The 27,711-nt window shown below is 35.8% G+C and overlaps 4 protein-coding genes across 5 annotated transcripts; 1 reads left to right on the top strand and 3 right to left on the bottom strand.

Annotated features, from left to right (window-relative positions):
• Window positions 1–379: 379 nt before the first annotated feature.
• LOC126856759 (allatostatin C) lies at window positions 380–10,504 on the bottom strand. Its single transcript, XM_050605576.1, has 3 exons — window positions 10,023–10,504; window positions 6,021–6,148; window positions 380–1,892 (listed from the first exon to the last, which is right to left on the bottom strand). The coding sequence occupies exons 1-3, from the start codon at window positions 10,264–10,266 to the stop codon at window positions 1,728–1,730; spliced, it is 537 nt and encodes a 178-aa protein (XP_050461533.1). The 5' UTR covers window positions 10,267–10,504; the 3' UTR covers window positions 380–1,727.
• A 2,460-nt stretch (window positions 10,505–12,964) lies between these two features.
• Window positions 12,965–18,889, bottom strand: LOC126856831 (ubiquitin-protein ligase E3C). The gene is made up of 6 exons (XM_050605728.1): window positions 18,241–18,889; window positions 17,440–17,894; window positions 16,614–17,152; window positions 15,535–16,346; window positions 14,034–15,302; window positions 12,965–13,701 (listed from the first exon to the last, which is right to left on the bottom strand). The coding sequence occupies exons 2-6, from the start codon at window positions 17,853–17,855 to the stop codon at window positions 13,534–13,536; spliced, it is 3,204 nt and encodes a 1,067-aa protein (XP_050461685.1). The 5' UTR covers window positions 17,856–17,894; window positions 18,241–18,889; the 3' UTR covers window positions 12,965–13,533.
• A 334-nt stretch (window positions 18,890–19,223) lies between these two features.
• LOC126856832 (uncharacterized) lies at window positions 19,224–27,615 on the top strand. Of its 2 annotated transcripts, none has more exons than XM_050605729.1 (6): window positions 19,224–19,469; window positions 20,214–20,397; window positions 20,527–20,723; window positions 23,905–24,114; window positions 24,441–25,441; window positions 25,561–27,615. In XM_050605729.1, exons 1-6 carry the CDS (start codon window positions 19,253–19,255, stop codon window positions 26,839–26,841), a joined length of 3,090 nt encoding a protein of 1,029 aa, XP_050461686.1. In that variant the 5' UTR covers window positions 19,224–19,252; the 3' UTR covers window positions 26,842–27,615. The 2 variants fall into 2 exon arrangements, with proteins under 2 accessions (XP_050461686.1, XP_050461687.1); XM_050605730.1 differs by having other exon boundaries at window positions 19,228–19,438.
• On the bottom strand, window positions 20,739–23,898 carry LOC126856833 (carbohydrate sulfotransferase 14-like). Its single transcript, XM_050605731.1, has 4 exons — window positions 23,077–23,898; window positions 22,648–22,958; window positions 22,147–22,333; window positions 20,739–21,682 (listed from the first exon to the last, which is right to left on the bottom strand). Exons 1-4 carry the CDS (start codon window positions 23,197–23,199, stop codon window positions 21,173–21,175), a joined length of 1,131 nt encoding a protein of 376 aa, XP_050461688.1. The 5' UTR covers window positions 23,200–23,898; the 3' UTR covers window positions 20,739–21,172.
• Window positions 27,616–27,711: the final 96 nt, after the last annotated feature.

The following is a 27,711-nucleotide window of genomic DNA, read 5'->3' as shown; positions in this document are numbered from 1 at the left end:
TACATAAAAGCATATGCATGCATATGTGTGAAAAATGAATATAACTCACGTACATAATATAAATACGATAAAATTATCTCTGAGAGAAAATGAGAAATTTATTCCTTAATGCGTTAAGATTATAGAAGAAATTATATATGATTAAATAGAAAAGTAGCAGAGAGTGATCGTATTATCCGATTAAACGAATGAGGAAACGAATTTAATTCCATTCATTAACAATAAGTATTATTTCGACGATTAAACATTCACGGAAGAAACGATAAAAGTATAAATAATTGAATTCATGTGTTGGTATCGGTACGTATTTTCGACGTTCGCAATCGATATGGGGGGATAAAGGGAGGATGGAAGGGGGAAGGAGAAATATTTTATATAATTGAGGGGCCAATTACACAACAAGTTTAATCATTTACAGAACGCTGTGACATGTATAGGGCGGGACACATCGACGACACAGGCAAATGAAATTACGCATCAATTAAATATCATACGTATCGAACAGCACGCTAAAGGTTGGTGGGTTATGATGATACAGAGATAGGAGCTTACAGCAGCGCGAAAGAAGAATTAGACTTGGCACGTGTTCTCTGCGGTATCCTCTGATATGTATTCGATTACATTCGTTAATCGTATCGTTACCCTTTGCATTCGCGCCCCCGCTATCTATCTTATTATCATTTACAGAACCTAACAATAATTATTTCGTGCGCACGATTGATGATATAAAATTAATCGATGTCACGATTAATTTTACATTATCGTGCTTTTTTCCTCGATTTTAATTTTATTCATCCGCTTTGTCTTTCTCTCTCTTTTTCTATTTATTTTTATTTCTCTTATCCGCTCTTATCTTTTCCCCTCGAAGGGAAAGCGATGCAAAGGGTTCGAAAACAGCGACGGGATTGACATTCGCAGCTACTTTGTTCTTTGTTCTTCTTGAAAGCTCTAAATCGGATAATTTGCGAGGAGATGAAGAAGGATCTTTCTCTTTTCTTTGTCTTTCTCTCGTACATACCGCCCTTGTCGGAAAATTCGGGAATACTCCGCACGGGATAAACTCGCGAGATGATATCGAATAATTGTTCGTTTTAGGGGCAACCGACTTTGACTTGCGCTTCCGACGATAATTTCCGTCTTTGCTCCTCGATTTATTCCCTCACGGATTAATAACGCAGTCAGTTGCTTCGAATTAGAGCAAACAGAAACGCATAGAAATGACGAAAGAGAATCGTTTATACGCGCGCATTAATTGTTGTTGCTATAATTTGAAATTAATTAATTAATTCTTTATCGTGCGAAGAGTCTATAGGCGCCTCTTAATCTCGAAATCAATTTTGATTATTTCGTTGAATGGATTATTAAATATTTTATCACATCTATCATTTTATATCGAATTATTTTGTTAAACGTACATTATATTAAGGGAGATGCGTATTTAATGTTTCGCGTATTTTAATAACGTTAAATTATTATGTCATTATTAGAATTGGTGTAAATTACCATACACAGTGGCCATTATCAATTATATGTTTAATATTTTAAAATAACGTGTAACTTTAATAACATTTTTTTATCGAAATTTAAAAGACTTTCTGGAATCTCCTTTGCGTTTCTATCGCGTTCCCTTAAACTTTCCGACAATATAATTTTCCATAAATATACATATATATATGTACGAGCTTCCCTTGCGTCTCTCGCCATTCGTTTTTTTTTCTTCGTCCTGCTTATTTACCGAAGCAGGACACCGCGTTGAAGGCGCACTGCTTCCAGTAGCTGCGTTTACGCTGTAAATCGCCGATGTCCAGCTGACTACGAAGACGCTTCACGATCTGCTTGGTAAATAGGTAATTTATCAGGGCTGTCTCGATGCTGCCATCATCATCTATCAACTGAAACAATTAGACGACCTTGTTGATTATTTTCTTTTTGGAGAAAATATAACATGTTTTATTTTTTTAATAAACGATAATCGGGGATTAATTATGACTCGACTAAAGTGATAAAGATTTAAGAAATTTGCAATAACAGTAGCAGGTTGCATGTTTCGTTTCGGGAATATACTACGTCAAAGAAAACGTGTGATACAAAAAAAATTTATAATAAATAAATTTTTAATAAATATAATTTTATTATAATATATAAATATTTATTATGAAATATAAACATTTTTAATATTACAATAAGATAAATTTATGAATAATAATACATCGAAAATTATATAAATTGCTTGTAATTTTTAATAAAATAATAGTGTCAAAAACATAATTATTGTTGCATAAGTTGCAATAAATAATGATTCCGATACTATCAGAACTGATTTTGTCTCGTGTCGCAGTCGATCGTCGATTTTATCATTGATTTCGACGAAAGAACGCGCATTCTTTCTAAATACGATTACTCTCGATTAATGTTCCGATAATAAAAAGCGAGAAACACTCGCAACGCATTACAAACCAGAACGCGCGCTTTTTCGTCAGCGGGGCGTAAATGGAAACGCAAACATGCGCATTGTCGAGGCGAATTGTTGTGTTTATTGTCAATGAATGCAATCTGCACATCTGCTCGAATCGATTGACATATTTATTTATTTCAATTTCCTAGTTGTGACGCGAGAAAAATAATATAGCCCGCCTGATTGCACGTTTCGCATAATAAATATTTACATAAAGTCAATCGATATTATCAGATCAATATTAGGCGATATTAGATAATTAACGTTATATTCGCGGTTCCGTCTCTCGCGAGTTGAGCTTTCGAATGGAAAATTTAGAGACATTTCGACTTGAAAGATCTTGGTATTCATAATTTTGACAAAATTGCGGAATCTTGAATGTAGTATTTATAATTACTGATTTTGACGTTTTGAGTCGATATTAAGCGACATTTTTTGTATAAAATATTAAAAAATACTTATAAATTGAAATCTTTCTTGATGATTTCTTATTTTTAAGCGCGTCGAAATGTCTTAATATATATTGATATGAAAATTATATAATTCAATTTATACTTGTAATTTCTCCCCTTTTTTTTGGACAACGTCTTATCCTCGCGAGAGCATATGCGAGTCTTTTTTCTCGAGTATTTGACGTTAGTTTTTTTTCGAAATTTTATCGCGGAGATATACTTCTTGACTATAATAAAAAGTCGAAAAACACAATCGAAACTACACATATGTTTCCGGATTCTCTTTTAAATAAATGAGTCCCCGAAGTTACATGAGCGAACGAATGAAATCCCAATAGTAAATTGTAAAGCGTTATAGAAGTGCAAACTCGTCTCATGATTTCGTGTGGGAAATCTTCTCGCGACGCTTCTCTCCTTCTCTTTGCTCGTCTGTCTTTTACTGAGAGTGTATGAAGAAAAGCAATATTCGATTAATATTTATCTCTCTCGTTCCATTTGTATTATACATTGATTACTTTCTTGATATTTCTTAATATTTTTATCTGGATCTTTCGTAAAAAGTATTCGCGCAGCGTGTCATTTCAATAGTTTGAACACATTCTTTGAAGTTTCTGGTAAAAATCGTGTAAAATTAATACATTTATATATTTTACAAAAGCTTACAAAAAAAGATGAAATGATAGACAAAAATATTTTTTTAATTGCAAAGAAAAAATATATACATGTTTATCTTTCAGTGTAATAATTAATTGTTTGATTAAATATTAAAAAAATTTTAAAAATTTTATTCTCTTTATCCATTTTATTACAATTATATTTTTTTCTCAACGTAACTTTTTTTATCCGAAAATAACTTTTCGGTATTGAAATTAAGAAATTGAGATGCACATATCGAAGAGGCGCTAAAGCAGAAAGGATACAAAAATCCGATTGTCGTATTGGCAGATTATCGATTCACTATTCGCGAATTTATTGGCCGCTTCCGTGCTCGCCTTCGTTCTTTGCTTTTCTCGAGATGTCAATTTGTATTTACGACTAGACGCGGTTGCAACTTGCGATAGTAAAATTCTCGCCGCGCGAATAAAACGGGGAGCAAAATACAATTCGAGCTAAAAGACCCCCCCTCGTTTTTCAATAAATCTATATTTTTTTACTCGGCGAGTTACATTTTTCTCCGATATTTTTCAATCTATTCTATAGTTAGAAGAGTTTCGCTGACGATAAGGGGACAGGCGTAATCAATTGTATAACATTGAAACAAAAAACGTACAGTTGTTTTCTTTCGTGTAATGCGAATCTAAATTACACCGAGCGAGTTATTACTTTTTATAAGGCACGTTGCATCGCGCTCCCGATAGATCGACGATCGTTGTTTTTTCTCGATTCGATGGTTAAACGAAGCTTCCTTTCCCTTCGTTTTTCTTACATTTCTTCCCGTCGTCTTCGTCTCATTTGCAATTCAGGGAAATGATGCGCGGTTACGCAACATACGGCGACGCAATCGAACTTTATTCCATCTGCGTGTTGCTGATGGAAAAGCAGCAACATTTTCGCAAAATCCTCGCTCTCTTCGTTCCGGTTACATCATCTCATAAGAGTATTCTTCCGAAATTCATCGAGTAACAAGGGTATCGATGAGTATCGGTTTCGTCGAATAGTTTCGCGACACTTGCCCTTTGACGGTATCGCTATTGACACGACAGCTTTTTTCCAGCTCGCCCCTTGTTTCAGCTCGGCAAGTATTTTTACTTCGAGATAGATCTTTCAAATCAAGCGTAAACGTTTTCGAGACGGGAGATCGAGATAGGAAGGAAACGAATTGCGCGACATGACGCCGAGCGTGCAGTTATTTTCTTACGAGGCGCTCTTTTTTTCTTTCTTTTTTTTTTCTCTTACATTTCTTTTAGAGCGCAGTTGCGTGAAAAATTTCAGAAAATACTGTTCTCGTTAACAAAAATGCCAGACATGTTTTTTATGGCTTTTGTCTTAACGAGCCATCGTTAAATAATGATTCTCAATTTATTTTTAATATTGACAATGTTATTTTTCCCGTTTTGTCGTCACGTTACGAGCGACTCTCGTCATGCGGAAAATTTTATAAAAATTTTAAAAAGATGATTTGTCGATACTGTGACCGTTTCGCTAAGATAATTCGTGAAATTAATATTAGCGACGGATTTTCCGAACAACTTGAGATCGATTTGTCCTCTAGTGGAAATATCGAGGGGGAAATCCTTATTTAATCGCAATTTTTTAATTTTCAACGTCATACATCTTCATAAGCGAGTTTCAAATTAAAATTCTGTTAAATTATAAAGTTTGGAATTAATTAATGGATATGATTCCCTCGTATATTTATTTCTCTGAAGCTTGAAACTCTTTTTCTTTTACTCGGAAATTATCGATCTTACAATATCTTTCCGCGGAGGGAAAAATCTATTTCAGATCTGTCGGAAAATCTACCGTCAAAATTAACTCGAGGTTGCGAGGTTGTAGGATATTCTGTCGAGAGTGCGAATGTCAGGAAATTTTTTGCGGATTTTGAATCATGCAAAAGAGAATATCGCCGATCGATCTCGCCGTTCGATTACAAAGCGATGGAGAATGCGAAGACGTTTCTGACAGCTGTCAGACGAATCCCTCGCCCCATGTCCATTTTACTCGCCAGTTAAACCGATCGAACAAAAGTCCTTCGAAAAAAAAAAAAAAACGCAGACGGATTCTGATTTTTCACATTTCATTTTTCCGACGTTTGTCGAAAACGGAAATCTTTTTTCTCCAATAGTCCGGATTTTTTCTATTGCTACGAAAAATAATTTTGCTTTGTTGCAAGAGAGATTTTTGCGAATCTTTGCTCGAAATAGATCTAGAAACGATATCATGCGGGAAGAATTTTAGATGCACGTGCGCGAATTTGAAAGCTTTCGCTTTTTTTTTAATTGTGTGGTGAAATCGAAAAAATAATTCAACTTCCGGTCTGTGAAAGTATCTTAAAGAGACTTTCATTAACCTTTTGGTTCTCAAAACTTTATTCCATAAAGATGATCTTCTTAAAGCGATATATTTTATAATTCTTACGTAAAACCAGAAAAATCTTACTCTAATTTACTTACGTCCACGGTGTTCAACAGTCTGTCTTTGTCTGTGTCGGTCGTTGGCATCGCCACCGACCACTCTGCCAAGACGAGAAGCACCAACGCCAGTGTAGCTGCGTTTCGTACCGATGACATCTTTATAGAATCTGAAAGTGAGAGTCAAATTGACAAAAAACATGAAATTTTTTATTCGCATATTCGATCTAAAATAATATTTTACTAAAGATTGTTGATAAAGATTTTGTTTTGTTCGAATTGAAAGGAAATCGATAATTATTTCAATCATCATCGACGACTGCAACTCAAGAAAAATATGTTGCACATTGATTTATTTCACCACCACGATATTTATTCATAAGAACTGATGCAAATATTATTTTAAGTAGATAAATATATTTTAAATAAAAAAAGTTTGATTTGTCAAAACATATATATTTTTTTAATACGTAACTGCGTTTGGTATTGACGGCACATCTTGACGAGTCAGAGAGAGAGAAATGAGAATTTGTATCTTATCGTGAATCTTATCTTGTCAAAAGTGGGGAAGCGTCGAGAATAATTTTATTCCGTCGAATCAATGCGAATCTAGGCAATCTTGCCGTCGACGAAACATTTGATTAGAAAGCGATGTTGTGTTTCGCACCTTGTGTTTACGGTGTCGAAAAAGCATGTCGAAAAATCAGTGTAAACGGTCTGGATTATCGATCTTATTGCGATAACTAATGAACCCGCTAACGGTTTGTACAATTAAGTTTATAGGTGTACTTTTTTTACTCTTAACTATATGGCAATCTCTTATCTCTTCGCATTCCGTATATTTTATTCCGATAACATTTAATAATAACGTACGCGATTATTTAATAACGTACCTCTTTATTTTATTTGCGAAAGAAAGAAGTAATAAATATTGAATTTCTGATTAAAAAGTTGTTGGAAAGAAATTTATAAACGTATTGAAATATTTTTATAAGAGGAAGAAATGTGAGAAATGTGAAACGCCACTGTATTTAAGTAGTACGAGCGTTCGTCAAGTTGGAGAAGAGTTTCGACCGAAAGAGATTCCGATAGAGATTCTATTCCGATGAGGATATATTTCTCAGATTTCGGGAATTTAATTTCTTGTCTTCTTCTTTGAGGGAAATACGAATAAACAAACAAATCGATAAAGTTTCTAACAAACTCAATTTTTGGCTCAATTTTCGAGAGTGAGTTAATTGCAACGAAATTTGATCAATGAAAATTGTTTATTTACATTCTGTATTTAATTTGAAGGAACGTAACGAAAGAGTAGAGTGACACGGACTACGGCGGATGTGTGTAGGCATAAATACGCATGGGGATGTGAGAGAGAGAGGAGAGAAGCAAGGAGGGTGAAGGGGGTTAAATGGAAAAAACGAAGCCCGCGCGAAGCTCGCCACCCGCGGTCCGCGTTACGCAATCCGCTAATTGCGAAGGACAATCGACGATACGCATTATTATTGGCCGCTCCATCAGATTAATTCATTGCGGCCGCGCGAAACATTCGAAATATCGCACAAAGCACACCGCGGCGGGCGACAACGCGATCGCGTTGCGGTGCGGTTTGCGCGAATCTAATTCATTAATTAGAAAAGGTCATCGCGATAATTCGAGCGCGAGCGCGTTTTCGAAAGTGGGTTTTGCCAGCGGATTTATCCGATATCATTAGTATACACATATGCTAATCCCGCGAAATTTCGATGTCGAAAATAACGGAACAATTGCGGGATAAAATCACGGGTGTATTCTCGAAGAATCTCGAACGCTCGAGATAAAAGTTTTGTTTTTTTTTTCTTTTAAAGATCGCGAGACGGGAAGCAGAATGCTCGAGTAGACGAAGAAATTTCAAGAATTCTTTTTATCAGAAATTTTTAGATACGCGCGCACACCTGAATTCCGCAAAAGAAAAAAGGAAAGATTGGAGTTTCTATATTTTTAGATTGTCTTTATGATTCGGCGCATCGTGACCTCCAAACTCACTTTTTGATAATATTTAAAGTGAATTTCACGCTTCTTTAGGTTTGTATCCGAAATATATTGTGATTGTCGTTATATTTACTCTTTGTTGAATTATTATGAAAATTAATACAGATAATTAAGTTAGCGAAACGCTGAAAAACTTTTCTCTGAAAATTGACTCAATTTAGACGCAAGCGAATTAATCCAAATGATTTAAATACATTTTATCCGCTTTTAAATATTTTCTCTCTTTTTTAAACATTTTTCCAAAAATATTTAATTTTATAGCTTTATTTAAATAAAAAATAAAAAGCTTTATTTAAATAAAAAATTAAAAAATTAAAAACTCAAAAAAAAAAATTGCAGATATTTTGCGTTATCCTTAAACAGTTAATAACAAAGATTTATTCAATAATGAAGATTAATTTTATTCCGATTATAAAACTTATCGTTTTTAGATTTCATAAATCTTGAGAAAAATATCCGCTAAAAATAATTTCGAATAAACTTTACAACACAATGTCCACCATTTTAATTCAATCTTTCCGAATTGTAAGCGTTAAATTATCAGAAAACAACCGGTCTGACCATAAAAGTCCTTCTCTACTGCTGCGCTACACGCGCAAACATTTTAATTTATAAACTCATTTATAATTATTTTATCAATGAAAAAATTGTACGAATCAATGATAATTTTAACGATAATTATAGAACATACAGTTAATTTTAAGCGACAAAATTTACTACTCGTATATTTTAATATACATACGCAATATATTTATACATATAAAATATGTATTTTATATATATATACATTTATATTTAATTTTATATTTATATTTAATTTATATTTAACTTATATTTTAAATTTATATTTAATTTATATTACATTTATATTTAATTTATTCCACATCACTATCAATTTACTCCTATTTAATTTATAATTACTCACGTTTTTTTTTTTTGCGCAAAAGACTACTCGAAGCAATAAGAGAGGCGCACTACGGCACTACCGTATTATTGCGAAAAGTAAAGAGCTCTAGCGAAAGAAGATCTAATTTGTCCCCGTCCGCTCGACGCAAACGGACGTCAAATTATACGTTGGCTTGCAAACAGAGTCGGGAAAGTCGTGCGGGAATTCGGCAAGTTTACACTTGAGGTGCGAGTCGTCGCACCCTCGTCATACCCTCGAAGGGTAAATAAAAAGACACTAAGTACGTGCGAGAGAAAAAATTTCATTTTATTAAATTTTAACTCGACATTTCTTCCCTCTACGAGAGATCTTATCCTCCGTACATACGCTGTTATACGTTATCAGAAGAGAAGCGTTTGATCATAAAAGCTTTTTCCTTCATTGGCATATGTTCATCTTGTTTCAATTTGCGAGTTTATTTACGACTAATTAATCTACTAATTAATCTGCTGCTATTTATTCGCCATTATACGAATTCAGTTGATCGAATTTAAATAATTTATATTCAAAACGAAACATACGCGCGTTTTCTGCTTCGTAAATTTATTTTCGCGCTTTTTGGCCCCTCACTTTTTACATCAAATATAATTATCTTTTGCGTTTTGCGTGGAAAATTTATATCAATATAATTTGACTTGCATAATAATTTTTTCGGAAAGTCGCACGAGAATTCGCGAAACGCGAGTTTGTATATCTCGCGTGAAGACCGCCTCGCGTATTCTCGAGGGATCAATGATGAAATAATCTCAGCAAAGAGTTCCTTTCCAATTCATCCCGAACGCCGTACATTATCTTAGAAACGGATCGTCCGATTAGAAGAGTCTTTTTCTACTAACGTCGCGCGAACACGCGAACTGTCAATTCCATTATACTGTCACATACGTCCTAATTTTTTTTATTATGATTTACATTTGCACAATTATTTTCTTTTCTCTCCCTCTCTACTTTCTTTTTTCAGAAAAAAATCGTATTAATCTACGATAGAGCGGCTTGTTCAAAGGAGAAGCGCGCGTGCGAGAAACGCCGGGACCGGAAAACGCGCGCGGGAATTGGAGAACGCGATCTTATACCTCGTGCAGGCCCGGTGTTCGTCCGACGTTCGTTCCGATGGGAGCGAAGGGAGGGTGACACTTGAATGCGAAGCCAAGACAACAACTCGATCTCCGGGTAGCGTCGTCTCTTCGATGTCTCCGCGACAGAGTGACCGAGCTTTGGTGCACGCGACCACTTTATACTCCCGCCGGCTGGTGCGGGTAGCGGGCGGTGGTAGCGGAAACCCACCCTCCTCTCGCGGAAGAAACTCACGACCGCCATCCCCTGGCTCTCACCCCTTTCCTCCCCGATGACGGCGACTCGCCGGGTACAACGAGTATATGGACATTTCGAACATTTCGATAATGTTGTGACATCGTTCGATTGTTCTGCGGAAACGACGAATTTAATTTTCTATTTCCGATCCATGATTTTTTTTTTTTTATTTATGATAAATATGTAGTCAGTATTTTATTTACAGTAAATGTATATAGTACAAAAAAATCAAAAAATATATATAAAACAATTTTTAAAAAAAGTTAATGATGTTATTTTGACAGATCTATTTTACGAGATTTGTTTAATAAAAGTAATTATATAATTAATACAAAATTATAATTATTCTAAATTTAAAAATGATACAAAGTTGGAAATTCATACATAATACAGATAATTGTCTTGAAGATAGGAACGTTTGTGATTTTTAATTATTTTATTTTACGAATTTGTAATTTATTTATGTAAAAAAAAAAAAATTTGTGCTCACGAGCAAAATGAGAATTCCTTTGGTTAGATTATTATTCGGGGATTTGTAGCGAGGCAAAAACCGAGAACGGCTTTTACTACCTTCTTATGACAATAAGATTACTTCTTAAAAGCTTATTTTCCATCATTTTAGCGTGCGAATAGATGTCTCGCGTTATCGGTCGTTTGGAAAAATGCATGGAAAAACGTTGCGTTTATGCTTAGATTTTCGGTATAAAAATGACATTTTTCCGGACGATCTCGTCGACGATTATTCCATCGCCCTCAACGTCAAATAAGGTAGCGAGACAGAGAGAGAAAGAAAGATCGGCGGACATGCAAACGAAATTACGTGAGAAAATGACGAAACAATGGACTTGATTGTAAACGGAATTCCGAGAGAATAAGAGAAATGTAGGTAAACTAATTACAAATATCGATACCAGTCCAACTATAACTCTTTTTCTCTTCCTTTTTGAGAGCATATTGCGACTCCTACGATACGCTGAAAACGTGTTAATTATTGGTTATTCACTTGGGAATAATCGCCGAGTTGTAATACTCTCTCTTTGCTTTCTCCAAACTTTTGGAAATGGAGAGAGAGAGAGAGAGAGAGAGGGGAGAGACTCATATAACATTATGTAATTCAACCCACATATCGATGTTCGGGGACCGTTGAGTATTCTTTGACCGCAGCTTTTTCGATTCGTTTGACATCGATTTTTTTTTCAGCGAGAAAGAAGTCATGAATCATCTTTCTCATTTATAACATTGTCGTTTTACAACGAGCAATTTATTTTTCTTAAAAATTGCGCGTATTTATATTTTCTAGTGTTATCCAAAAATTCGCGAAATTAAATGTTAGGATAATTTATTTTTCTCCCTTTTTATCTTCAAAAAATTAAAATTCTATTTCTTGCTGGCAATGTTTAAAAACATCAATTTAATTCTTGCGATACCAATCTATGGAAAGCGCAGCGAAAAGATGTGGAAATTTGCGTAAGATATGAATTAAAAGAAGATAAAAATAACATAAGTAAGAGATGAGAAATGCGTACGAAAAACGCGTGCGGATAAATGTAGTAATATTTTATTTTCTTTATTCGGGAAAAAGTAAATTTTCTCTTTTATAAGGAAGCATTCCCATTGTTTCTCCCTCCTCTCTTCCCGATAGCGTACGGAACGAGAAATGGCCTGGTACCGCAAGAGAGTTAATTGTTCATAAATTTTTATTATACGAAACATATAAAACATTTCTTTTTCATGGTGCTTGCGATACATTCGCATGTTATTATTATATACGTGTAATTGAGATTGTATAAAATACATGATGAACTTTTCATTTAGTAAAACAAGAAAATATGCATCGCAAATACGCTGATTGCAAAATTCGAAAATTTATTATTATTGATGATTAACGTCAAACTATTATTTCAAATGAAATCTATTATTTATTAACAACGCCACAATTCCGATATCAAAAGCCTTAATTAAAGCATGAATATTTCTATTTTTTAAGAGTCTCGGAATTATATTCTTCAGAATCGTTGAATGCGTCTGCATGAAACAAGGATATTTTTCTTCGAAGTCTGAGTGTTTCAATGTTCTTTATTTTTTTATTTATTCTTTATTTATTTCTTATCTCTTTTATTTTCTCGTTGATTTTTCTGATTTTGTTTAACGATTAAGATTTTGTTAACACATCTTTTGAAGTAATAATAAATTTTTTTTAATGAAATATTTAACTTTAAATTAAAATATTTTACATTTAAATAATTTAAATTTAATTTTTGCATGAAACTATACTATATACGTTTCAATTAAAATATTCAAGTTACACATCGAATGGATTTTCAAACAGTTTTTATAACAAATCGTTGTTTGAATATTTCTGAGATTGCATTCTCTTTCTTCTAGAATTTACAATTAAAATAAGAGATTAGAAAATAAATTGGACAAAATTGTGAATATTAAAAAATACAATAATATTTTAGTAATCCTTCTAGCAAAGTTAAGTTTATGTAATGGTAATATTCGCGATTGTTATAACGAGATAATTGAAAATTAAATTTTAACAACTCAGCGTTAATTATTGAGATTGGCATTGTGCATATATCAATATTTGAAAGAAAAGTAATATGTTAAAATTAGTGTTCCAAATTATAAATCGATATATCACAAATAATATAATAAGTTAATACGAGGAAATCCACAATTGTTGTCTTTTAATAATATATACGCTTTTCTTCAACGCTTTGATATTTTATTTACACAGACTTAACAATATATATCTCATAAATACGTACATCTATTCTCTCGTGTACATTTGAAATAAAATAGCACAGTCGTTGTTTTGGACACATCACACAATGACGAATATATAAAACAATAAAAATATACACAATTTACAATTATAGGCCAAAGGTGGTAGGAAAAGTCAAAACCGAACAAAATATCCGCGCTCGAACATATGTTACGCTTTTTTTTCTCCTTTTTTCCTTACAAATTTTGCAATTGCATCAAAGTGATGTCGATAATGATCTCCGGTAGGAAGATACTATAGCTTAATAGTTGGCCCCTCCTGTTAATATTAATATCTTCAGCGCGTTTCTCTTTGAAAAATCTTTGATAATCTGCGCACTGAGTCTTCTTGACGCTGTTCCACGGAGATATGCAAAACGATATCTCAACGACAATTCCTCTTTCTTGTACGCGATATATTCGTTTAATTACACATGTATTTACACTGGGTAACATTGTATTATTGGGTCAAACAGAGTCGCTGGAAGCCAAAGTTAGAGGTCTCTAACTGAGTTCGAAACCTGCGCCCGCTTGTATTGCGTATAGAAGTTTCTCGCGCAGGATTTTTTCGTCCGGAAACTCGGGAAGTTTTAGCAGATTCATACAGGTACTCGAAGTCGGCAAACGGTCCATACTGCCGGCATGCTGGATGCAAAATGGCGGATCGAGTTCCTGTAATCGGAATGTATGTACTATGAATAAGAAATTGATGAAAAATCATAATAATTATACTATTTCTTTTAATATATACGGATGTTAATATACAATTGTATATTAATAATATTATTATTATTATTATTAAAATATTTAATTAATTATAATAATTATAGTATATTGTTATTTTATTTCAATAATGCAATTAAAGCTTAAGTTTACATCGTGATGTTCTAAGGTTTAAAATATTTATTTTCGAATTCAATAATAATTTCAAATTTCTAGATCAAAATTCAACCATATTGTGTAGCAAAATTTTAATATAATAAATATGCTTACGAAATATATACCTTAAATCCTAGGAGAGGAGGGCGGCTGCAGCTAGTGACGAATTTCAATAATAGGCCCTTCTGCTGATCGTTAAACTCGCTGACAACCTTCCAGAAGGCAGTAATGGTCGGATGATCGGCCGCGTATCCGCCGGTGTAATTCGTATGCAGTTTCAGGTCGTTGACGTCTACGGGAATTTGCGCGCCTGATATCAATACTTGCAACTCCTTGTTGTTGAACATCTGCAGCCAATCGAGGGGGACTACGCTGCCGATTCCCTGCTTAAACGCATAACATTGCGCGCGAATCTGCTTATTTAGCTTATAATCGGCCATTAGATGGATGTATTCGATGCGATTGTGATTCGTCACCGGGATATTTGTGCCGCTCGGCTTCAACTCGTCGACTCGTCTCTCGCCTAGTTCGTCGCTGAGCACGGTAAAATCCAGATTGAGATCCGCTACATCGCCCGTGTAGCTCTTTAGATAGAGTAAATTGCGATACATAATGGGATCGAGGGAGGCGAGATGATGCACGTCTACATCGGACTGGCGGCCAACGATTTTCGATAGAAAGAATTCGGCGAATGGCAACTCGACCAATAGATTCTCATACAACGCTTTCCCCAAAATTCTGCCGATGAAGTAGTAATGTTTCGGAAAGTCATCGACCAACAACTGCACAGTGGGATTCGGATACAGCATGTTATCCTTGGTGAGCTTGAAAAAGCCTCGATTAGGATCGAAGCTAGTCTTTAACAACTCGGACAGAAATTCCCTAAATAAGCCGCCGCCGTCTACGCCGGCTTCCTCCAATCCCGCGGTATTGACCAATTGCACTCGCATCTTTAGCCGCAATTCCGGTTCATTTTCACGCGACAGTTTCTCGAAGGCGTCCTCATAAAGATAGTTTCGTCTTACGGAGATTTGTATCGATGGACCTTGCATGAAGTGAGTGAGCTCGCCCTGCTGTTCCGCTTTATCCTTATAGATCAATGACTGAAACACGATCACGCGATTGTTGAACGGCACTACGAACGGTATCTCGCGCAACAAGGTCAGCGTTCGCACTTCCGTTGCTGATAGAGGCGGCCCCTCCTCGAATTCCTCTCTCGTGAATGCTCTCAGCCTCTGAAAGGGCACGTATCCACGAAGTCGACGTCTACGAAACGCAAAGTCTTGCGGCTTGTCGATGGGAATGACGACATTGGATGCGATCCAGTGATTTGTCGGACAGAACTGCCGTCTGAGATCGCGCGTATGCAATTGACGTAGAAGACCCACCGTAACCTTAAATAAGATTTATAAAAATACTTTATTTTTAATTATTCATTAATTATTAATTTAATTAATTATTTAAATATTATAAGAGCCTGGTTATTTTTCATTGATAAAAAATCAAATGCAAAGAATATGTCGTTAAAATGTGATAGAAAAATTAGAAAACATTATATATAGAATACTTTAGATAAATTATAATCATTCTAAATTAAAGATTAATATCAAAAGTATCGTGAGATACCTTGAACAGGTGGGTCCAAATCTGCGTGTCGTGTCGACACTGAACACCAGATGTGGGACCCAATACGGCATTTTTGTAGTCATCTCGCACTGTAGGCCGAGTATCGGGAAATGCGAGCTCTACCAAACCTAGGCAGACACCCTTGAGATGGCCAGATATCACCACCAGCTCCGCGATAGTGAACGGCATGGCGTGCTGTTGCCGATTATTGGACGTTTGTTCTGCGGAGTTGTTTTGTTCGAGGAAAAACTCGGTGTCGTGTAATGTCGCGATCAGCAAGCTGAACAGCGAGCAGAAAACCGCTAGTAAAGGGACTATCCTGTCGGTATCCTCCGCGGAGAGAGCGATTCCGCGCGATATGATCTGCAACAAGGGCGTGGCGGCGGCACCACTGCCGCCAAACAACGATGTCTGACGGATTGACGCCAAGTTCGTCCATAAATGTTTGAGAAACATTGGCTTGAAGGCGAGCATGTAGAGAAGCTTGTATTTGTGAACAGCCAGCTTGTTGATGATGAGCAGATGGTGGCATAATCGGCAAAGCGGTTGCAACAGTATAGCAGGATCCGACCGGCCCTGTTCGATCGTCGATAATATACAGTTCACACGCTGCTGCTCATTCAACATCTCGATGCACTTCCGTAAAATATCAGCCTGCTCCTGATCGGTCATGGTTCCGTCGGATTCATTGTCCGAGTCATTGTCGGCTTGCTGCTGCTCTGAGACACTTTGCTCTACCATTACAATAGTCGAGCTCAAAGACGCGAGTACTTGCAGATAGTTCGTCAATGCATCTTCGGATTTGCACCATGCTACGAAAAAACACGACGTGAATAATTCAATTAATTTCTGTGTTAATTTGCAAAATTAATTTTCTAATAAATATTATATCACATACATAAAAAAAATTACATTAATAACTATAAGAAAAACTACATGAGAATAAAAAATAATGTAATAATTTTTAAATTTAATCTTATAAAAAAAATTTTTTTTGAACGATGCACTTCATCTATATATCTTTATGATTAAAGTTAGGCGCTAATAACAAGAATAATAGATTCTTTGGTTTTACTTACAAAATTGATTCGACGAATCTAACGACAGAACGCAGTAGAGTAGATTTATCGTAGGTTCCAGCTGAAGTCGATTGACGCAAGCGATCAGCTGGACATATGGAAAGTCCTTGAATTCTGCCAATGCTGGCACAACGAACATGCGAATCGGATCAGACAGTCTGGGAGAAAACACACTCTTGCACAGTTCCCGTAGCACAAGCGTTGAAAAGTCCTCCTTGCGATTCACGTAAGGGATCAAGTCTACTGGTCGTTTAATCATATCAAGTAGACACTTGGAGATTGGTGTGGGCGCGACTGATGTTGCCTCTACCATTAGTGGCACTTTCGCGTCCAGTAGCTTCCTCAACTGTTCAAAGTAGCTATGTTGAATCAGGTAAACAAATATACTTTCCAGATGCCAGTAACTGTTTTCGCGCAACACTTTCTCCGTTTCTTCTCGCGTGGTAAATACCTCCAAAACACGTAACGGTATCGCCAAAGAGTACGCTCCATCTGGTAGCGTTTCTGTATTGTATCGCATACAAATGCGAAGAATCCATCTGTATTGAATTTGTTATTTAAAATATCTTGTCATCTACTATTATCTCTATTACTTTTATGTAATTTTATTATGTATTATATATAAATTTATTTCTTTATAAACCATATAATAATATGCATTGTTATTTATTAAATTATTATTTTTTAATTTCATTTAATGTAGTGTTTTTTTGTGTATTTCGCGCTATATAAATTGCAGATAGTAATAATGGAACAATTGTAAATTTAATGTAGTTTTTCTATTTAATACTTTTTTCTGTGGTTTAGTTTTATATTAATAACTTACCGCAATCTCCACAACCATTGCGATGAACTTATCGACTTTAATTTGATGTCCCTCTGATGTTTCAGAAAGTGTTGGAGGACCCATATCAGTCTATTGGCATCCAAAACATGATTGTAAAAAAATAGCAGCTTTCTTAAATAGGGCACTAGCTCGTCCAGACTCAAGTTTCTACGTCCTGCCGCTTGTTGTGCTTCATCAAATTCCTTTCTCTTCTGTGCAAACACTAGTCTCCTGGTGATAAAGCTGCGTACTAACGCTTGTATCTTCAATGCTGCATCATGTTTCTTGCGTTGCTGTTCTCTCTTTAATCTTTCCAACTGCGCATGCTGTAGGAGAACAGTCCTCTCATCTCTCCTGCTGGCACCTGCTAGATTCTGTTGTGGCTTGCGCCTGTAATCTCCCTCAAAGCTATACATGCTGACACATGATCAGCCCGACACTTTTATTCTAATTCTCTGAAATATACATGTATGATACATTATGTTTTTTATATATTATTATATTTATATGATATATATATATATATATATATATATATATATATATATATATATATATATATATACATTTGTATAATTATAAAAATATTGCATTTGATAAATTCCTACATTTTTAAAAATAATAATAATTTTTATTTCAGAATTTATATTCGAATGATTTTTTCATATATTACAATAAATATTAATTATATATTATAAGAAATAATATCATATATGTCAGTTATTCTATTTAATCGTTTGTTGCAGGTTTTACAAGTGGTTTATCAAGCACAAAATTGTATCTCCTACATTTAGAACTTACTTTTCATAGAAATGAACTGTATATAACCCTCGTATAACTACAGAGATAAGTAAACTTTTATTCGGAGCGAATTAACGAAACGTCTCCCGTATAATTAACGTTTTTATATTCTTTCTTTCGGAAGATATCTTTTTTTAAAGTTCACTCGTACGGGCAGAAATATATCTTCAATATTCAAACTTGAACTCCTCGTCGAAGGTTAAGTTCGATCAAATTTTCTCAATCCAACGTGTGATTAACAGACACTCCATCAACAAATCGTCTTGGACTCGAGGCTCGGATTCATCGCAAGAACGATGACAGAGACAATAATGACTCTCGCGCGTACAGTTTTTATACGCATACAACGTCTAGTCATCGAGGCTCGCCATGTTTTTCGGTCTCTCGCCGAAAACCAATGCCGTCTCGTTGACTCGCCTCCTCGTAAAATCAACCACGTACGGATCTTAAACTCATCTGCTGTGGCTTCCCCGAGGACTCGAGGCCTCGGGCCCTCCAACAGAAACTCTCTCGTGTTGACTGAATCACACTTTCGACAGGCGCTACGCACGTCGTTGCACTTGGGGTACCAGGTGTCAGGCTCTCCATAGGATAGGATATGTCGGGGTATTTCGATGTCGCGCTACGTCCCTGCCACGTTTCAGGTTGGCCAACATTGAAAGAACCGCGGTGGTACGAGCCAATCAGAGTCCGGTATCATGCGCATGCGCCGGATCGATAAAATGTTCGAGGTCCCACTTGGCGCAGTTTCTAAAGATTAATCGAGTTTTTCTTTTCACATTTCGCACAAAATTAAAACAGTTGAAAAAATAGTATCGCCACACTGTCATATATTTGTCTTGATTTGTCCCGATTGATTCAACGCGTTTTTTCCGACGAAAACGTGTTTCGCACGTACATCGTTATTGCGCGTGCGCGAGAAAAGCGGTGCTCGAATCGGGCGCGAATTCGAGATTTAAGCGCGCCGCTATCCGGCGTCGCGCTGGGTGACGAATGACGAGGATGTGGGAAGATGGCGGCGGCGGAGTCGAACAAGGCGAGATGCGTCAATGTTCCGCGCGGCGAGGACGCGACGACGACGACGATGACGACGATGACGACGACGACGACGATGGAGAAGACGGACGCGGCCGCGCCGCGACGGCAGCTCGAGCGTTACCGATTCCGCATCGTCGACCTGCTGTACTACGCGCTTTCGGTCAGTTTCTTTTTCGCGGACGTAGCAACAGGTGAACAAAGAGTGCTCCCCAGCACGCACGTAATACGCATGCACCGGGTGTCCCGTGATTTCGCGATCTCGATGACAAGTGTCAAGTTTTCGAGTTGACAGACCTCTCGCGTCAATCTTCTCGATTAATTTCGTGTATGAATTTTATTCCTGAAATGTTAAGTTGAATCTTAGTTGCAGAGAGATGTGTCGACAATTCCTAAATATTTTTGCGATAATTAATTTTTTCGATTATCTTTTGATTATTTAACCGCTGACTTGCGTTAGAATTAAGATCGTGAATTACGGGACATCTTGTATATGCTTATGTCAGCTCTAAGATGTTTATTTCGATGACGCTAATTAAAAGTATCAGAACTTTTTTTTCTTTTTCAAGAGAATCACTTATAGTAGCTTTTCTTTCATTTTAAAAGTTGTATATATTTATTGTTATACAATAGAAAGAAAATATTGAATATAAAGATGATAAAAATATATATTTAAAGTGTAATGTTTTTTTTTAAGATATAATATGTAGAAACAATAAAATAGTAACAAGATGATTGTGACTGTATACATTTAAAGCAACTTTTTATTAGCGTCTTTGCAATTTTTTTTTATACTAATATTATTTGACATTGGTCATATGATGAAGATATTTATGATCTTGTATATTCAAAGCATGCAATTGTAGAAATTTGCAATAGTGGGAAAGCTCTTGTTTTTATATAGCAAACACTTTGTAAGATATTTTTCACACACACAGACAGCATTGTATGTGTGGAATACCTTTTGCAAGGCCGCTCAGCGTGGGGATGCTTTGCAATGGGTTTCACCATCTTACCCGCTTGTGTTACTCAACTATTTAGTTTGAGATGGCATCGTAGCGATGGTTCTCTACGGACTGTTCACTGGTTATTGCACTTCTTGCTACTCGGCTTTTTGCACAGGTATTTGATATTTGTTTTTGCAATCTCTTTAGCCAGATTATTAACCAGATTAAATTTTTATGTAACTATAGTTTTATAAATATTTATTGATAAATTAGCTATTTTATCCATTTACACATTTGTTTTCAGGTACTTGACGTTGCTTTACACTGCAGTGCACTCTTTGAGAAATAAATCGAGCTTTAGTAGAGACAAGGATTGGGTGTATCGACAAGAAAGTGATATATGTATGTTGCATTTGTTTGAATCATTTATGGGAGCTACGCCACAGTTGATACTACAATTATACATTATTGCGACATTATATCATGCTCCATTTTGGACGAGTGAGTATTATCTATCATTTGTTGACAGCTTTTAAATATCATTTTATTCTACACTTTATATATACAATGTCACATGCATATTGAAAAGCCTTTATCTGTTATTTTTTGGCTACATCTTTTATATATATTCTGTAATTTTTCTTCTTTTATTTTGTGTTGTCTGAACATATGCTTACTTAATTTAAAAGGCATTTAAAATCTAAGAAAATTGTATACATTGTGCACTTATATTGTGTTTTATTTATATTAAATAAATATATTTAAATATATATGTATACACAAACTCTGTCTCTAAGAATACTGAAGGGACAAAAAATAATTTTAAAAAATCGTGTATTATATCATGTTTAAGAGAAAAAGTCTGCAAATTTTAATATTCTCTGCATTTATTTAATAAATTTAATTACAAGCTGCCTGTATAAATAATGTAAAATGAAACATGTGACGTATTATATAAACGAGTAGTTGAATAATTTATAATCGTTTTCGTAGATTTTGTAAATCTGATCAAGAAGCGATCGCGGTATCCCTGTGACATATTCGCCGAGTAATTTCTTAGTGGTCGCGCCGTGAGGATTAATGTTTCGTGGATGTTTCACTTCGTAGAGATAGTCACTCAGTTTGGTATCCTGTATGAAAAAGTTTAAATCTCGATCCAGAGTCTCGATCTTCAGTATGTAATCATACTGGAGCGCGCATGGTTCGCAGGTGTGATAATATGGCGCCCAATGCTCGTCGAAGTACTTCTCGTTGGCTATAAATCGCAAAAATTCCGCGAACGTCGGCTCTAATCTCGTCGCGTTGTCGCCGGGCTGGCGATATTTGAGCGCGATGCGCCGTCCAAAGCGTCTGTAATAATATTCGCGACTCTGCATATGTTCCAACTTGTCCCTGTACGCGGACAAGAGACGCTCCAGCGGATCTCGCACGATCAGGAATCTCTTAGTTTTGCTTACTTTCTGAAAATTGAACGTGTATTCGCGAGTTTTAAATTTGTCGATTACGCTTTATTCACTTAATCATTTATAAGACAAATTAAGAGATGAGTACAAATTAAAGTTTATTCTCCTATCATAGTTATTTGATTCTCTTATCATATAAAATTATTTTGTTTTTAATTCTTCTCTATTTTTATAAAGGTATTTTATACTCAATAATTAATTTGATGCATATATTTTTAATCTTTTTTTATTATATTAAATATTTTATTAATAATTTATGTTTTTATTTACATATACATTTAATTTATATGTATATTATTTTATTTTCATATTAATAATTTTTAATAATAATTTCCGTATTAATAATTTTTATTACATTTAATATATATTTTTACTGCATTTTGATATATGAATATATCATTATTTTATGATTGATCAAAATTGTGCAGTATTATATAAAGGATTAAGAGTGTCTTCCTCACCTCATATGTCTTATTAAAATTCTCATTGTGTCGAAATTTCTGTCTCACAATATCACTGGCTTGTACAAGATTGCGTCGTATTAAATCCATAGTAACGTCTGTCAAAGCGCCTTTTAATGCGGCAAAGTAAATCATCCATGTAGAACTCGCCGCCTTGTATATGGGACACCACGATACATTATGCTCCCTTTGAATCAAATTCTTGATTATCGTTTAATTTTTTCATGTTGTCATATAACAGCTTGTTTGATTACTTCTTTCCGATCTCTTCGTGAATTACATGTTTATTTTAATATATAATTTATTTATAAAAATAAACTAGTTTTGTGTATATGTGTATGTGTAATTTAAGATACACACACACATATATATATATATATATATATATATATATATATATATAAATTTTTATATAAAAGTAAAGTATACTTTAATTAAAGTTTATTAAAATGTATTTTATTTAAAAAAAAAAGTTTTATTTTTTCAGCATCTTTCACTTACGTATCGATGATCATGTTGGTCAATGCGGCGTCTAAGCGCGATTCCTTCATGTCAATTGATTCACACATGCATACCATTCGTCGCTTTCTGCTCTCCAGCTCTCTTTTAATATCCTCCATTTGATTTCTCGACATCGTTACTCGCGGTATTATTATTTCAGACGCGTATTTCGGCATCGCATACCTCGGCGATGCGGTCGATTCTATGTTTGTCTTCGTGTACGACGTTTGTGTTAAATTCGTCAGTATTAACAATATAATAATGCAGATGATCGTTAACAATAGGACCAATTTTATCATCGTGATTTGTCTCTGTAATTAATGGAATTATTTTTCCTCACATAACACACTTGAATTTATTTTATCTTTTTTTTTAGCCTTTTTATCGTATAAAAATTGTCACTTGGAACACTTTGTATACATTACATACCTGCATCAAGGAAAAGACTCTTTTCGCGAGGTGATAAGAGCCAGTTTTCAATAATCGCGGATAAATCATTAAATTTTCATTACTGTTCGAGGTTGATGCGTCGATCGTTGACTTATATATCATCTCGAGGATTCTTCCGTTACATGTATAAGTTATTTCAAAATAAATCTAGTCACGAGTATAACCGCCGGTAAACAACGCTGTTGAGAGTATGTTGTATCACTGTACCACCGATGCTGCCGAGTCTGTTGGGAATGAAAAGAATATCTGTGAATCCGCGGAAGGACGCGCTATTCTTCCTTCTCTCTTCTTTCATATGTTTCCCGCCCCCGAGGTAGATAATAGGAAGGCGGAAAGAATCCTGACTGTTTATCGCTGACAGCCGTTATCTGCTTCTCTGGAAAACAATGCGCGACAACACGAATGCCACGAGACATGAGGGACTCTCTCTCGTGTTCTCTTTGGTTTTAAATATAAAGCGATGAAGCGCGAAGTGAAGCGTATTCAAAAATAGAAGTCGAAAGAAAGGCAGCGACTTTGCCACGTCAAAAAAAGTAGTTTCTTACATTTTCTTATTTACTGTCTCCTTTAATATATATTATAATATATATATGTAATATCTATATTATAATAATTTTGATGAATATTAATCGATTGTAATATAATAATTATTATATTCTTCTATTCACCTTCTTTCTCGTACATATTTCTTTGGCGATATCAAGAACATTAAGAATTAAATTAAGATTCAATTTCAGATTTTGTTCTGCGAGTTCAATGTCATATTTTTAAATTTTATATATTAGTGTGACATTTTTTATTTTATAGGCGCGTCAGCCATAGCTTCCTTCTGTTCCTTGATATGGGCCGTGAGTACATACATTAGGGCTATGCATAATATCAATTGTGAGCGCAGCAACGTGACCTGGATAGCTCTCGTTCTTCAGGCTCTGTGGCGCGGCGGTATGTTGCTGTCCAGAATCGGAGTTCTCGTGTTAGCCGCTGTTTTCCTGAGAGCATGGTTTTTCTTATTTCTGGGTAAGTTTCTCTGATGGGAATAACAATGAGGAGGAGACGAAAATTTGCGTATAATCGCAATATATATAAATATAATGGAAAAATATGTTAGAAAATAGTAAATATAATTATGATATTTATTTGTGAAAAAATTATCTGCTTCAAAATAAAAGATGACCAAAAATAGTATCAATTAGTTTCTGTAAAAATAGAATTTTAATCTATTTTTATTAGTCTATAATATTTTATATTTAAAGCCTGCTAAAAGTCTATAAATTAAAACGCACATTGAACTGATGTTTCAGCGTAAAAAAAAAATTTTTTAATTACGTTATTGTATCTTGCAGGTCTGCATTGGTTATTTATGACAATCTGGGTGATCCTGCAGAAGACGGAATTCTGTCCAACCGTATGGGAGGAGCGCATCTATAACTGCATCATCGGTCTGATCTACTGCTTTGATTTTTTTAACTTGCGCGAGGGCAGATCGCGTTATCGCGTACTCGTCTTTTATACGGTGATCGTGGCACAGAACTTGATTCTCCTGACTATGTTTGCATTGCATTTTAAGGACACGATCGCGAGCGATACAATGATTGCAATAGCGTCCGCGATAATCGGCGGTATGCTCGTCGGTTTGATGAGCATGTTGTTGTATTACGGCAAGTTTCATTCATCGATAACAACAACGAACGGCGTTTCTCGGAATATCAATGAGCTCTCGCACACTACGAATACTGCCAAAACTGAAACTCCCAGCAAATCCTTCAAGTTGTTCCAGCGCGGTTCTCTGGTATCGTTGCACCACTCCATTGACATATCGCAGAGGACCGAGGAGGGAGAGATGGCCACCGACAAGCAATCCCTGCTGACAAATATTGCGCACATTTCCGATTGTGCGGAAGAGGGCATCGTAAATCGCAACTACAGCTCGGAGAACGAATCCAATGCGAGTGTCGTGCGCGTTTCCACCGAGTGCGAGAGGCCGCATAGTCGCGCCGGCGGCAAGCATAAAGAGGAGATTGCGTCAAACGACAATTCGGACAATATGCGCACTGTCAGCCCGGCACCGTTGTATCCGGGTTTGCTCGATATCGACTCATCCCGTAAACGTCATGGCATTTACGAACACGATATCACGCCACAATTGGATTGGCGCGCACCGGATATATTGAGCATTGACTTGCTCGATCAGCTTGGCAAACTCGACAACTGTGAGGTGAACGATTCTTTCTCGTTCAATTCCTGTTCCAACAAGATGATCGGCGCGTTGGACGTTATTAAGAACAGAGGAAAATTGACGACCCCGACGCCATTAGAGAGCGGCAGGATATTCGATATAGAAAAGGTAATCAAGAACTTGTAGTTCAGTTTTTAAATTTATTATTTCTCATTTTATGTGTTATTTTATATTATTATATTATGATACACATTATAATTTTTTTATATACATTGTTTTTCGAGCAGCAACAGCGGGACGAGACGATGAGCTGTGTGACGTCGATCCATGACTACGAAAATGTATGTCCATTGGGAATTGCTCGACCGCCGTGGTGCATCCGCAGCTGGAAAGGTTACACGGACATCGAGACGTATATCCACGACGACAGCGTAGTACGTGATCGGCGGCGGGACACTTTGACGAGTACGACCGGCACGACATACAGCTCAGAATATTCTGACGGTATGCTTTCGCGAGGGACAAAGCAGGACGATTATGCGGACGCCCTGACTTATGATCTGGTAGAATCTAAGGAAGCCTCTAAATCGTCTTACGGCAACAACGCATTCTCCGTATCCACTGTGGACGATCGAAACGCCAGTCTGTATGTCGCCAAGCCGGTAGTGATCGATGATCGGGGCGGAATGCTTGCGCTGGATACGATACTGGAAGAGCGCGACGATTCGTCGGACGAAAAGTTTCCACACGGGATAGAATCAACGCGTGATTCTGCGAGTACCCTCGTAAGTACGATAGATCAAATCAGGCGGTATACGGGGGAGAATTCGCCGCGACACGTCTATCACATTACTGAGACTCAGTGGGAGGATCTGAATCCCAAAAACTTGATGGCGCGAGCGCGTTTCGCCCAAGTGCTATTCGACAATGATCTCAAAAACACGTCAACGACGGTCAGTCCGGTTGATCTAACCGCGCGAGACGTTGAGAAACGCGAAATAGATGCGATCAGGGAGTTTGTCCGATGCTGCGCGATAGAATCCATCAAGAAGACGCCTTTGATAGACGCTATTCTGTCGGATTCGCCGGTTCTCGGCAGCAGAGCGAGCAAGCTAGTGCGACAGGTCACATTCGCGGATCGTAAGGACGATTTCAATACGAACGAAAGCGATTTGTATGTCGAGATGAGTCCTCTGGTGTCTGTCGAAAACGGTGAGAATCCGTGCCAGACTCGGCTCGGCGAGGAAAAAACTACAGAGACGGAAATCTCCACCAAGAGAAATAATCTTCCTACGAGATTGGAGAAATCGCCGGATAAGGAGAATCTGGCACCGATCACATCGAACAACAATATCAGGCGAATCAACAATATGATGTACGATAATAGTGATAGTCATGACAGACGTGCTTGGACCATAGAAAGAGACGATAAGAATGATAAATCATTGTGTAGTGTGCGTTTTAATCTCAAGGAGAAAAGACATTTATTTTTAGAACAGGTCCTTTCGCCGGTTCCGAAACTATGGAACAAACGAATTTCCTTTCATCCGAGCACCAAAAATTTGTAGTAAATGGTTCTTTGATTCAAGCGAAACTTAATCAACTTTAATAATCAAAAATTGACTGCACTCACATAAATATCGTTTTATGAAATATTTTTATCATTTATTGTAATGAATGATTTTTAATTTGCATATTACAAAAAGTGATTAGTTGCTCATTTTTGTCGAGTACGAAAAATTTAATAATTAAACGAATAATTTTTCGGTCTTTTATATTGTGCATTTAGTAGCTTCGAATGGCAGCTCGATTTTGTCTTGCTCAAGTATTTTTCATTTATCTTTTAAGATTTTTCTAGAAGTTTTAGGAAGTTTTCTAGAAGTTTTACTTTTGTAAAATAAGCTCATGAGACATGCGATAGAATTAATCTTAAATCCATCTCAGAGAATATTGGATATTTAAAAAAAAAATGTTATGCATTTTTTTCCATGCATATCCAAAAATAAATCAGGAAGATAATTGAATGCAGTGGAAAAGGTTAAGAACAATACACCATAGTACAAATGTACCGCAGTATATTATGTCACTTGTTAATTAGCCACACATGTAACTTTTATTCACGACTTTTAAGCTGCACCGCGTTTTATCTTCATGGATGAGAGTGAACGCGATGTTAGTGTGTGATACACGCCGTCCTGTTTTGTTATGAGACATAGCTATAAAAATATAAGTATTGCGCTTTTGCGATTTTACTTAAGTGTATATAAAATGACTTATCGTATACCGAGATTATTTTTGTACGCAATTTTTACTATGTATGTATAATAAAGACTTTGCGTAAAATGACACGTGTAAAACGAATCAGCATTGATCAGCATGAAAGATGTGAAATATATTAAAAAAATTATATCTCGACTCTTAAAGAAAGATATATTTAT

The sequence above is a fragment of the Cataglyphis hispanica genome, chromosome 19 (genome assembly GCF_021464435.1).
Source record: "Cataglyphis hispanica isolate Lineage 1 chromosome 19, ULB_Chis1_1.0, whole genome shotgun sequence".
Taxonomy (NCBI): domain Eukaryota; kingdom Metazoa; phylum Arthropoda; class Insecta; order Hymenoptera; family Formicidae; genus Cataglyphis; species Cataglyphis hispanica.
Note: the sequence above shows the minus strand (reverse complement) of the source record. Positions and strands in the feature narration are given on the sequence as shown.

What these genes read in the sequence shown, in the direction of transcription:
- LOC126856759 (XM_050605576.1), bottom strand. Translation starts at nt 10,266, where the DNA reads ATGGCGGTCGTGAGTTTCTTCCGCGAGAGGAGGGTGGGTTTCCGCTAC. An exon ending in GAACACCGGGCCTGCACGAG is followed by an intron (nt 6,149 to 10,022) that starts GTATAAGATCGC and finishes TCTCACTTTCAG; the next exon opens with ATTCTATAAAGATGTCATCG. An exon ending in GACTGTTGAACACCGTGGAC is followed by an intron (nt 1,893 to 6,020) that starts GTAAGTAAATTA and finishes TAATTGTTTCAG; the next exon opens with TTGATAGATGATGATGGCAG.
- LOC126856831 (XM_050605728.1), bottom strand. Translation starts at nt 17,855, where the DNA reads ATGTATAGCTTTGAGGGAGATTACAGGCGCAAGCCACAACAGAATCTA. An exon ending in CAATGGTTGTGGAGATTGCG is followed by an intron (nt 17,153 to 17,439) that starts GTAAGTTATTAA and finishes AATTCAATACAG; the next exon opens with ATGGATTCTTCGCATTTGTA. An exon ending in AGATTCGTCGAATCAATTTT is followed by an intron (nt 16,347 to 16,613) that starts GTAAGTAAAACC and finishes GTTTTTTCGTAG; the next exon opens with CATGGTGCAAATCCGAAGAT.
- LOC126856832 (XM_050605729.1), top strand. Translation starts at nt 19,253, where the DNA reads ATGGCGGCGGCGGAGTCGAACAAGGCGAGATGCGTCAATGTTCCGCGC. An exon ending in ATGGTTTTTCTTATTTCTGG is followed by an intron (nt 24,115 to 24,440) that starts GTAAGTTTCTCT and finishes TGTATCTTGCAG; the next exon opens with GTCTGCATTGGTTATTTATG. An exon ending in GGATATTCGATATAGAAAAG is followed by an intron (nt 25,442 to 25,560) that starts GTAATCAAGAAC and finishes TTTTTCGAGCAG; the next exon opens with CAACAGCGGGACGAGACGAT.
- LOC126856833 (XM_050605731.1), bottom strand. Translation starts at nt 23,199, where the DNA reads ATGATATATAAGTCAACGATCGACGCATCAACCTCGAACAGTAATGAA. An exon ending in ACCAACATGATCATCGATAC is followed by an intron (nt 22,334 to 22,647) that starts GTAAGTGAAAGA and finishes TTTGATTCAAAG; the next exon opens with GGAGCATAATGTATCGTGGT. An exon ending in ATTTTAATAAGACATATGAG is followed by an intron (nt 21,683 to 22,146) that starts GTGAGGAAGACA and finishes TTCAATTTTCAG; the next exon opens with AAAGTAAGCAAAACTAAGAG.